The sequence below is a fragment of the Takifugu flavidus genome, chromosome 14, assembly GCF_003711565.1.
Source record: "Takifugu flavidus isolate HTHZ2018 chromosome 14, ASM371156v2, whole genome shotgun sequence".
Classification (NCBI taxonomy): domain Eukaryota; kingdom Metazoa; phylum Chordata; class Actinopteri; order Tetraodontiformes; family Tetraodontidae; genus Takifugu; species Takifugu flavidus.
The window spans coordinates 8457399-8469360 of NC_079533.1; the positions used below are offsets into that span (position 1 = coordinate 8457399).

An 11962-nucleotide genomic window follows, 5' to 3' on the forward strand; every position below is an offset into this window, starting at 1 on the left:
GGAAAGCCACGACCTGTTTCAAAATTATCCCCCCAAGTGCTGATTTTAACTCTTTAAATATCTAATGGAATATTCTTGGCCGACTTTTTGCTCTTGTCTCCGGGGATGGTGAATCATGGGAATAGCTAAATGAAATTAGACACAAGCTCCGCCGTGTCATAATTCTGCCCGGTTGTAATGAATTCGGGCTACATGTCTTCAGGGCGCGATGTTGTGGACGGTTTGTAAACACCAGGGCGGTCCGGGAGGCTTTCTCATCCCGCTGTCTCTTTAAAATCCGCACCTGCGCAGCTGCCTGGTACTGATGCTGCAGTGCCCGGGTTATTTTCGGTAAAACAGCCGGGGTTACTCGCGTTCAACATACCTTACATCACCCATGAGAGGAAATCAAACCCATTTTAGGCACCTATCTCTTAATCAGACCAACTACTCGAACTCTTATAGGCAGTTTGAACATATAAACGCATCAAAGCGATAATAGATCCTTAATTATTTGTTATCCAGGTCTGTGTATTAATACAGCGACTGACAGATATCTGAAATCTAAATGTCTCATTAATTTCAAAGCTCCCAAATGTGTGCCACATGTGAGCCACACATTTGTTTTATCCTACAACATTAGTGGCATTGATTTCAGTTACCATCCTCAGTGAAGATAAATGCTTTATTTGGCTCCTGTGTGCGTGCTTATTTGACGGCTAGAGGCAATATTAAGCCCCTATTATATTTTGTGTGGAGCACAGAAGTGACCTTTTCTACAGTCTCAAAAGTATAGACTGAAGTTCACATGAATAAATGATCCCAAAACAACTCACCACCCTTTCAAACAATGGTAGACATCCATCATCACTATACATCACTTTAACAGCGTTTGATTCATAAAGCCCATTTAAGGTGGCCAAAAATGTGAAAGCAAACAGTAAATGTTGGCTTAAGCGTCGGTCTGACATGACGTTGAAAGCTGACAAAGACAGTTGTGAAAGGCAGCATGCAGGACAGAATGTTCAGGCAGGAAGGTTAACATAAATGAGGGTTAGGCGTCCTATAAGTACATTGAGCTGAGGGTCTGCCAGGCAGTGGAAGCAATTGTTCAGGATGAGACTTGGAACAGCTCCTCTCCTCTCTGTGGGGATTCTTTTGCTGCTGACTGGAGGAGCTCTCACAAATACAGGTGGGTATTTAGGACCATGCGTTTTAAACCGAACCCTTCCAGTTTTTCTTTATTATTTTATATGTTTATACAACATGGTGGGCAGGTCCAGCAGCTCTCCCTCTCAGACTGTCAGTGGTGAACGCCCTGTCTGATGAGATTCCAGGGTCCTATTCCAGCTCTGTGGTGGAGGGTGGTGTGCTGATGGGAGTGCTGAGGAGACTGCAGGAAACACAGCTAGACTTCAAGTAAGATCCCTTGTGAACTGTCTGCAATAACACTATATTTAACATCTTTGAGAGCTCGGTGTGGCTCTGTTATTGCTCACACGCCCTGTCTGTCTGCAGATTCACTGTTAGAGAGGACCCAGATTTTGGCCTGTTCCTGGAGAGTGTCAATGGAGTAGCAGGAAATGTGCATGAGCAGACGTACTGGGAGATCCTGTCAGAAAGCTCAGGAGACTACAGAAGGATAGATGTGGGTGAGTCTCATCCCCAGAGTAACAATGCAGCCCATGTAAGAAAAAAAATTAATGAGATATAATGAGCTTGGAGAATTGGCTTTCCAGATGTCCTCCAAAGAGGTACCTGTAAATGATTATTATTATTATAATTTTTGCAGGGCCTGGCTGCTACAAACCCAAAGCAAATGAGCACATCATCCTGAGGTTCACCAAATGGCATTCACGCCGATGAAGAAGCTGAATCGGATCTCTCGTTTCTTTCCTGAATTAATACCTCAAATGTATAGTTGAAATGCTGGATGTTGGGTGCTTTGAATGGAAACAGCGACATCTAGTGGTTGTACTGAATGCAGCTTGTTATCGCGTCATTGCGAGTGAGTCCGTCAACTTTGACTCCATCTGCTCCTTCCTCTTGTTTTAGTGGAGAATGTAAGAAAACTGATTGTGAGATCTTGGTGCAAAATTTGGATGTGGGATTTTAAAAATTTATAATGAAATCCAAAAAAGCCTATTTAGATGTTCTGAAAGCCACTTTGTTGCTCATTTGAACTGCACTTGAACTATATTTATCCATACAATAATTAATCTATTTGGAAAAAATACAAGATTCTGTGTTTAATTTAATATTTTTGTGTTAAGAATGTGCCTATTTGATTATACATTCTCTAAAAGTCCTCCGCTCCAGTCTGCCCCCTGAGCAGCTCTCCTGCTGCTTTAACAAGATTATGGTTTCATCTCATTCCAGGACAGATGGACTGAGAAGAGCAATGAGGAGGCAGTGACGCTTATCTCGGTGGTTTCTCTTCCTTTGCCTTATTCATGTTTATCTTTATTTCTTCCTCTCTGCAAGAGTAATAAATGTGCTTACAAACTGATATTGCATCTTCTTTTATGGAGTAATACAAGGAAGATGCAGATATTGCTTTACAAGACAAACAGAATGCGACAGTTTGGGTGTAGATTGATTTAACTCTTTATAGCTGCAGTGAACAATCATGAAAAAACTGGCTTCATCCAGTAGTGTTGATTTAGTCAGCTCATAGGAATATTGACTTTAAATATGCAGATTTTGGGGCCTGTCTTCGCTTCCTCTTCATCTGATGTCTCAGTCTACACATCTAAGCCTGCAGATGCTAAAAAAAGAAAATAAAAACTTCAAACAAACTTGGACACATCAGCACAACAAAGCCTTTATTTGTGGCTCCAAGCTTTGCGGGAAAAGGACTCACGACAGGATAAAGCACAATCGCAGATGCAAGGGACGCACTGTGCAAAGAAGCGCTTCCACCCAGTCTCCTTCTTTTTACAGTTATCTATCCGGGTGCAGCCATGTTTGGGTGGGCCAAAGTAACTTTTGTTGGTGCAGGTGGCGTTGCACGTCCCATTCAGCTCCCTCTCGCTGACCTCGATGCGCCCCCGCTGACACATACCTGAAGAGAAGAAGAAAAAGAAAGAATGCAAAGAGGGAAGATGTGTAGAGGGTTTAGAAATGAGGGTGCACTCACGGAGGCAGACGGGTTTTGGAGTCCAGCGGCCATCAGGCTGGCAGGCTCGGGTAGGGCTTCCCACCAGCATGAAACCAGAGCGACAGGCGTACCTCACCACAGAGCCCACCCACCAGTCGTTACCAAACACCACGCCGTTGTAATCCACATCTGGAGGCCCACAATTCACTGCAATGGAAAATAAATGCACATTCCCCCTCAGGCTGATCAGTGGTAGTATCAGGACTGTGGTGGTTTTACCTTTACAGAGAGTTTTGTAACCGAGCCAGCAGCAGCTTGAGTCCCCACAGCGGTCTCTCCTCAGCTCCTGGTGCTGCGCCCTACAGCCTCCTACACACAGAGGTGCTGAGCCTGACCAGTATGTGTCATTGATGACTACTTCAGGAGTCCACTCTATCACACCTAGAATGGAGCATTTCATCAGCTGTCTGACATTGCGATTAAATAGACTTAAACAAAATGCCTGTAGGAGAGGTCTTACCACTACCTTCCAGCTCTTCAGTCCATTCAGGAATCTGAGGAATGATTTGTTGGAGGCACCCAAACGGCAGCAGCAGCAACAGAATCACTCCCACAGTGGCCATCTTTTGATGCAACTGGGACCCGAGTCTAAATCATGAAGCTGTCTAATGCCATTTTCACCCACGTTATAATACAAACACGGGAGTCAAAGGGAGCTGCCCTTGGCTGCACAGAGCAGCGACAGAAAGCTGTCAGCACACAGAAAACTAAGCCCTGTTGCTGCCTAATCTTCCACCTACGGCTTAAACCACGAGTTAAGTAATGTCGTAACCACAGGCTCTGTTTTGGGAACAATACATAATAGTTTGCCATTTCATTATCAAATACGTCAAAGGAGCGACGTTAAAAGGACACTGCACCATGTGAGGAGCAGAGTAAAGTAAAACTGGAGCTAAATGAATCTCCAGAAGGGCATTTATCTGTTGCACATCATAATGAATGTAATAGTTTAGCAAGTGGGCGGGATTCAATTGAGATAATGTAATATAAGTCCATCTAATATGAGCATAAGAGACAATGAATAATGTGTTAACTCTTACTGACCCTGCCTAATTGGATATTGTTCATGACAGGAGGGGGCGCCCTAGTCGACATAAAATATCAGTTATTCAAGTGGAAATCAAACTAGAAACTTTAATCACTCCTTTAAAATATTTATTAGGATTTTCATCTGTTAAGATGCAGAATAAAAGGTCAAAATCCCAAGTTTTTAACACAGATTTTGTGACAATTTTAAATTGTCAAAACTGCACTGAGTTAAGGCTCTGCTGGATTCAACACAGTTGGGAATATTTTGCAGACACACTAGTCAAAATGGCATTTTTATGATTACAATCCACTCACCAGTTCAGCTTAAATATCAAAGCATATATTTACAGTTTCCATCATGATAAAGACTAAGGAATTAAAATGTCTATTAAACTCTGCGCATGTTACAACATGATGTAGGTTCAAGATGCTTCGAATCTCTTCACCACGAAGCCACTGTTACGTAAATGAATGGCGTTATTCGTGTTTGCGCAGGTGTAAAACATCACAAATGATTACAGAATGTAACATGAAAGTTCTTTGCTGCTGAGCCGTATCCTGGTATATCTGCATCACGAGAGCTCTTCAGTTAATCAACCCTTTTCATTAGAGATTATACAGAATGGCTTCCTCTGTGCTGATGGTCGGCTCCTCAGCTCTCTGCTCCTCCAACAGCACACCTCTCAGTTCTACCTGCACCTCTACAGGAGTCATCCCAGGGGATTCCTGCTCCATCGCCTGCTCTTCAGCCAGGTCCTCATCCTCTTCCACTTGCCTGTTCTGTCTTTCCCTCATCAGCTGCTCAGTCAATTCCACGCTCTCGTAGCGAATCAGCTGCAGTCGCAGGAAGCCATCCTCGTGCTCCTTGTACCTGACAGACGAAGAGGCCATCAGTGCAGCAACAACCCACACATCTTAAACCCTGCACTGATGGATACTTGAACAGAGGAGATACCTGAATCTGGGGTGTCCAGAGGGCCATTTGAATTGGTGCTTTTTGTGCAGATGAACAGTGAGGCTGTTGCCTCTGGTGAAACACTTATCACATACGTGGCACTTGTAGCGAGCAGCAAACCTCCCCTGGTTTCACACGGCAGAACAATGAAAAACATTAAATGACACATTTGAGAAGAGAACAGACAAAGACTTTATTTTCTCCCGCTTTTCACCTCATGCTCTCGTTTATGGTGAAGTTTCATGGTGCCCAGGGTGCGAGAGGTGAAGCTGCAGCCAGTAATGTCACAGTGAAAAGTTGGCTCACTGCTATGGGTATCGAGGTGTTTGCGCAAGTCAATCAAATTCTTACACCTTGGAGGGAAAGAAAGAAATGGCTGAAATGGGTAATAAAGTGCAAGCTGCTTATGCTGGTGTGGCTTCTGAGCAGCAGAGGATTTGGCACCTGTATTCACAACAGTCGCAGGTGTACGGCTTCTCGTTACTGTGCCGGAATTTAATATGATTTCGCAGCGCCGATGGTGAGGGACAGGTCATGTCACAGAGTGGGCATTTGTAGTGGCTCACTGTAAAAAAACAACAAAAAAAACAAAACAGTGATGCAATTCAATTACCAATGTAACTACAGAGCTGTCTGTTCAAGGAGCCTGAGGCACTCACACAGACAACAAAGTGCATGAGAGCATCAGCTGGGCAAAAATGTGTTGTTCTGATTCACTGCGCAGCTAACCAGGGGAAATAAACTGTTTCCATCCTCAGTACTGACCGTGTGTCCTCATGTGGTCTCGAAGTAGCCTTTCTGTAGCAAAACGTTTGGAACAGTGGGAACACTGGAACCTCTGACCTACAGCACAAATCAACACAACCCGAACATTACAAGAAGATGACAAAAAAATAACGTACAATACAACTCACACAGATTTCGTTTAACCTTCCATGTCTTTTTGCCGAATCATGTGGTCAAACAGTTTGGTGTTGTTGGCGTACATTCCCCCACATCCTGGGCAAGCAACTACCTTCTCCTGAGTGTGGCTGCGCAGGTGCTCTCGCAGTTTGGGACGACCTTTAGTGGTGGCCTCACAATCTGATCAGAAAGCATTCAACAATCTTTAGGTCTCACTACCTTACCAAATGTCCTTCTTTAATGCTGTCACATGTACATCCTCATATACTAGTAATGAGCTTATGAATTATGCATCTAATGTTGAGAGAAGAGTGTATTGGTGGACATACCTTTCCACCCACAGCGTACTGGGAATTCACAGTCTCCTGCTGGTACATCTATTAACAGGCTATGCATCTCCACGTGACGATAGAACCACTCTGGATTTTCAAAGGGAGGTTGCTGGAACAAATACGTTACAGAAAACATGAGACTATATTATGTTTTTTTGAAAAGGGAATGCGTGTATTCTTTTACCTCACACTCGTTCCAGAGGCACACAAAATTCTCTGGGATTTCAGGGATCTTGTTGCAGCTGAGGAATCCAATTGAACAGGTTCCGAGTTCTGGTTGACCACTGAGCACTTGTTCGCCGAACTGCTTCAACTTGGTATGGTAACAGTGAAAGAAAAGATGCCTTCGTAACTCTTCTGAGCCCTCCACAGAGCAGAACCCACAGTCTCGCCAAAGGCAGTTTCTCTCAGCTTGGCAGAAAACAAGACAAGATTCATTCTAATTTTGGTATTTAGGTGGGTTGAAAATGCTTGGCGCTTTACTCTTCTTTGCCTTTAACCTAGATATGAGCAAATGTAACAGATGCTTAACAAAACTGTCATAAAGCAGGTTGCATCGTCGAATGAACCGTCTCCGTATTTTAAATGTAAAGTTCTGTAAAACAAATAGGAGGATCCAGTGATGATAACATCCAATTGCTTGGAAGTGTTAGGTCTGAACAATATGCAGACGGATAGATATCTTCTTTAGCACGGTAAAGATGCCTTACCTTCTACATCTTCGGCTTCCCCCATAACGTCCAAAACATTAAGGTGATCCTCTGCATGTTTGCAAAAGTTCTCCATTCGATTGAACGACTCCTGACACGTACCCCATTCACACTCCAATTCCAGTGTTTTCTTGTGAATCCGTTTGTTAGGTGGCATCTCTTCGATGAGATGATGGGCTAAATTAAGTTGAATTTATAGAAAGATTATCAGAAATTCCTCCGACGTTAGACCATTGTCCTTCAAATGTGCTAGCTAGCGTCAGATGCTGGTTAACTGTAACCACTGCTTTTCAATAACTTACAAGCCGCCCTAAACTACTAACAAATGCAAAATCATAATGGGACACGTTGAAATATAACGTACAGAAAGGGGATCAGAAAAACACGCAACTGTAGGGTACCAGTAATAACTAATTTTGAGTATAATGTGTAATATGTTTCTACTAGGCGAGTTGTTTTGACCAATCACACCAGCGCGGGTTGTACGCAGCGTATATGTTTCCGCAAAGAAAAAAAAGCCCGCCTAAATAGTTCCGGGTGTAACTAACTCTCACTTACCGCTTGTTCCTCCACTGAGGGTCGCGGGGGGGCTGCAGCCGATCCCAGCTGAATGGGCGGAGGCAGGGTACACCCTGGACTGGACGCCAGTCAGTCGCAGGGCTAACACATATAGACAAACAACCATTCTCTCTCACACTCACATCCGGGTGTAACTCGTTCATTATATAGTTTAATAGGAAATGTTTTGCTTACGTTATCACGCCTTAATGGAACAAAAAATAGTCTATGTGCATGAAGTTACTACATTATTCAGAACTAATAGTATTTTGTTTTTTGAGGACTGCACTTATTTTGGCCGTTTTTATATACAATGTACATTTGATGCAGCAATTCAATTAATGCTTCTCCAGCATATTGATTGAGCCTCACTTATTTTAGCTATAAGCTGATATGGTTTTACTTTATTTATATGTAAATGCTGTATTACAGCATTTTTGTGTGAGTACTCTGTAGGACTCAATACACTGTGGCTGTAGTAAATACAACACCACCACTGATAATAATAATAAAAACAGCAGAGTTTTATTCAATTATCTTTAATTTCTCAGCATGAGCTTTTCATCACAACAGTTTCTCTTGAAGGTACATTCTTAAACACAACAGTCCAGTGCCAGTTCAGGTCAGAGTTCACAATGAAACTTCGACAAATATTGATTCCCATGTGTCAGTCATAACAAGAAAATGTTTTGTTATTGCCAATTTCTTGCCTTTTACCCCTCTTCCTCCCATAAAAATCCAATAACCGCCATCTCAATTCAGCTCTATGCATACCTGCAGCTCTCTCCACTTCACCATCCACAAATATAACTTAAGAATTTTGTTGCTTTTCTTCACATCTCCCCTTTATTGTGCATTTGTGGATATGATCATGCGTTCGTGATTAAACTGCTCGCATTAAAAAGTTTCAAGTAATGTTTCAAAGTATGGATGTTTTGTACTTTAAGTGCATCCAAATATCCACAAAGCGTGTATTATCTGTATTATCAGGGATTTGTTTATTAAACGTCAGCTATTGAAGTTGTAGGTCTTGAGCCGCTGTCCTCAACTCATTTTAAAAAGAGTTAAATTGAAAAATGAAAGTATAAAAATATAATTTCTGGGTGGATACGCAACACAATTAAGACCCAGTCATATTTTCTGACCCACTCTCTGAATGTTCAGCGATGTATGCTTTTACGTGAATATACACTTTGCGCTGGGTGTTTACTGCATACAGAACCTCAGGCAGGAAAGAAACTGAGAATGTGATGGACTTCGCTGCAAGGCAGGACCACAGCTCTGTAAAGTAGTCGCACAACAGTGCCATTTCTTTCTCAGAGAGCTGTCTAGATGTCATAGAAGAATCGCACCAAGTAATAGCGAATCCCAAAAGCCATTGCACTGCCCATTACCTAAAAAAGATGAGACTCAGGTGAAGCACACACACTTTAAAGAGTGCCTGGATAATCAAAGTGGTCTGACACACACCTGTATGATGAGCATGATGACTGTAAGGGTTCTCTCATGGGTGGGACCGAGAAATTTCAGTACGAGATTTATTAGGGTCATGTTGTTGCACTCAATAAAATCATCATCTCCCTCCTGGCTTCTTCGCACCTCCAGCAGCTTTAATAACTCTGCTACCTGCAGAGGATTCAATGTTTTACTTTTTAAACCACACAAAAGAACAGAACTTGGAAAGACTGCCACTTATCAGCCCTAAGATCCAGATGAGTCATCATACTCTGTTCTATGGGTTATATAGACATTGCACAATTTTCACATAAATATAAGAATAAAAGCTATTAAATGTATATCAGTGAAATTAAGAAGATGTTGACTGCTATTCTGCACCTTTCTCTGAATGAATGATACTAGCTTCACTGCATTACCTGCATGATGAGTTCTCCTAACTTGGAGAGGTCTTTTCTTTTAAATTTAGAGTAGCTCATCCCCAGGTTGCCCGTATCTGGATTCAGCCTTTCAGTGGCAGCACCATTCGACAAAAGATAACAAAAATAGAGATATGCATATATCAGCATTAATGACCATTAATGAGATATCATAAAACACACACGTGTGTACACACACTGGAAGTTACCTGGGGAGCCGGTGTCTGGGGCAGGGGATGATATGAAAGAGCTGGGGGAGGGAGTAGACAAAATTGATAACTTGAGGGATGAAGAATAGCAGCATCATCTTGCTGAAGTGCCCCAGGATGCCGACCACAGCAAACGTCATCCCAGCAAAATAGCAGAAAGTGTCTCCCACGAACACAGATGAAGGGTACCTGCAACCCAACAGACGCTCTTAGAAATACTCTCTTATAACCACTACAATCTTAAAAAGGTCACCAGGTCAACTTACCAGTTGTGATAAAACAGTGCTAAATTGGTGAAGAAGAACGGTATCATAAAGTAAAGGGAGAAAACGTGGTCATCGTGGTAATCCCCTGAAAGACAACATTACAAATAAAATATCAAATAAAAAACCCTACTGACATTTTAAAAATTCTTCAGCATCAAGAACCTGAATGTCTGAATAGGATGAAAAAATGTGTAGGTATATTTTCACCCAGTACTTGTGACACCCACCACTGAGCTCCAGCACATTAAAGGTGATGATAGAGCCGGCGATAAAAAGAGCTTGTCCAGATTCAATCCCATTGATGCCTGCTAAGATGTTGATGGCATTTGTGCAGAATACCGCCAGCATTCCCATGTAGACATAGTAGAGAATACCTACAGAACAGATGTCATTTATTATGAAGACAAAAGTAGAGTCATAATGTGTTCCTCTGGAATACGAACACCCTCCAGGCTAAAATTAAGCTGACATTTCATTGATAAGTTTGGATCTGATTTTGGTTGAGCAGGCAGCTTTATAGACAGGGGCTCTGTGATGCCCTAGCTTCCTGATCACAAATGCATAGTACAAACATTCCAGGTGCCATGTTCCATGAAATGGGAAGGCTGCAGGAATCACACAACTCACCGAGATCCAAGTGCAGTCCAAGCAGACCTCTGAATGGTTTGGGCACTACGATGACCGTGTTGCCAAAGTTGGTGAAATAGACCATGAGCAGAGGTAGGGAAGCCAAAGTGGGAAGCAGGAGCTTGTGTCTCCAGCGCAAGTTGAGCACATCATCGGCAAATCCCAGGAAGATCATGCAGCAGATGGCCAGGAGGGCACCGATCAGCTGCACAAACTGAGCAAAGAACAAAAGTGGTGAGTCGGGCGTTGAAGTTCAAAGACAAGTGTTAAATGGCGGAAAGACGGACAAACCTCGTCATGAGGGAAGGCCTTACACTGGTTTCCTACAAAGCAGCTAAGGAAAGGCACTGGGATGAAGCAGAAGAGGATGATGAGGAAGACTGTCCCACTGATTACACCCTGGGACTCCGGGCTGCAAAAGAAGGCACACGGTGAGGGAAAGTACAACACAAGTGCAACAATTGCCAGCGTTAACGCGGGTGACTCACATTTCCTTTTTGGATGTTTTATTTAGATCGATTCCGTACAATCTGGCGGCGATGAAATGATCTTTAAATGCAGGAATGAGTTTCAGTGTGGCCAGGCAGCCGAGCGCCGACAGCAGGCAGTTTATAACCAGCGGCAGGACGGGAACTGGTGACATGTTTCCAGGTCTTTATGGTCGGTATCAGATCAAAACACGCTTCTAGCTAAGCTGACGTTTCCCTTACAATCGATCGATAAACAAGATTGGACTGTCACCAAAATATACCATACTCATATTATTTCGCAAAGTACGTCTACAGGATTTTGCAGTCAAAGTCTCCAAACTCTACAGGCCCAGTAGTGATCGATAACACCTTTCATTACCACTCATTTTCGCTATCATCTGTTCACAACGGGGCTGTATTTTGATCACTTCCGAGTCAAGTGCCGAGTGCCACGAGAAGCTTGTATATCCGGTTATGATTTTCGAAATAAAATGCATTTTACTAGAATTTTAAAAACCTAAATCCCATTAGATGACATAAAAAGTAAAGAGCAAATTTCGTAAGCCCTTCACAGACCCCCCCCCCCCCCCCCAAAACAAAATTAATTCGATAAAGGAATCAACAACTTAGGGGAAATGACTGTGTTAGATGTATCGTGTATTGTTTTGTTGGTGTCTCTGCTTAAAAAATCATTTTGCAACAAATAAGGGTTTAAGTATACAAACTGAACAAAACTAACGAAAAGCAAATATTTTATTATACCTCAGAAGATGATCGGGGCTGCTTAAACAGAGAACAATGAAAATAGCTTGTTAGTTCATAATTCTGACTTGAATTTAATATACTGATCGTGGTCTGATAATATTGTTTTTCTAATCCTTTTTACATCC

General features: G+C 42.5%; 3 protein-coding genes across 6 annotated transcripts; all 3 read right to left on the minus strand.

Annotated features, from left to right (window-relative positions):
* Positions 1 to 2485: 2485 nt before the first annotated feature.
* On the minus strand, positions 2486 to 4147 carry si:ch211-117m20.4 (CUB and sushi domain-containing protein 1). 4 transcript variants are annotated; one of them, XM_057054937.1, is made up of 5 exons: positions 3600 to 4147; positions 3359 to 3520; positions 3119 to 3286; positions 2843 to 3043; positions 2486 to 2746 (listed from the first exon to the last, which is right to left on the minus strand). In XM_057054937.1, the coding sequence occupies exons 1-5, from the start codon at positions 3700 to 3702 to the stop codon at positions 2724 to 2726; spliced, it is 657 nt and encodes a 218-aa protein (XP_056910917.1). In that variant the 5' UTR covers positions 3703 to 4147; the 3' UTR covers positions 2486 to 2723. The 4 variants fall into 4 exon arrangements, with proteins under 4 accessions (XP_056910917.1, XP_056910918.1, XP_056910916.1 ...); XM_057054938.1 differs by having other exon boundaries at positions 2563 to 2746; positions 2881 to 3043; XM_057054936.1 differs by lacking the exon at positions 2486 to 2746 and having other exon boundaries at positions 2788 to 3043; positions 3606 to 4147.
* A 125-nt stretch (positions 4148 to 4272) lies between these two features.
* On the minus strand, positions 4273 to 7564 carry hinfp (histone H4 transcription factor). The gene is made up of 9 exons (XM_057054932.1): positions 7069 to 7564; positions 6543 to 6769; positions 6356 to 6467; positions 6054 to 6206; positions 5889 to 5966; positions 5568 to 5688; positions 5338 to 5476; positions 5124 to 5248; positions 4273 to 5039 (listed from the first exon to the last, which is right to left on the minus strand). Exons 1-9 carry the CDS (start codon positions 7223 to 7225, stop codon positions 4775 to 4777), a joined length of 1377 nt encoding a protein of 458 aa, XP_056910912.1. The 5' UTR covers positions 7226 to 7564; the 3' UTR covers positions 4273 to 4774.
* A 585-nt stretch (positions 7565 to 8149) lies between these two features.
* dpagt1 (dolichyl-phosphate (UDP-N-acetylglucosamine) N-acetylglucosaminephosphotransferase 1 (GlcNAc-1-P transferase)) lies at positions 8150 to 11511 on the minus strand. The gene is made up of 9 exons (XM_057053720.1): positions 11091 to 11511; positions 10894 to 11014; positions 10603 to 10816; positions 10203 to 10349; positions 9976 to 10060; positions 9710 to 9898; positions 9501 to 9588; positions 9097 to 9252; positions 8150 to 9020 (listed from the first exon to the last, which is right to left on the minus strand). The coding sequence occupies exons 1-9, from the start codon at positions 11243 to 11245 to the stop codon at positions 8955 to 8957; spliced, it is 1221 nt and encodes a 406-aa protein (XP_056909700.1). The 5' UTR covers positions 11246 to 11511; the 3' UTR covers positions 8150 to 8954.
* Positions 11512 to 11962: the final 451 nt, after the last annotated feature.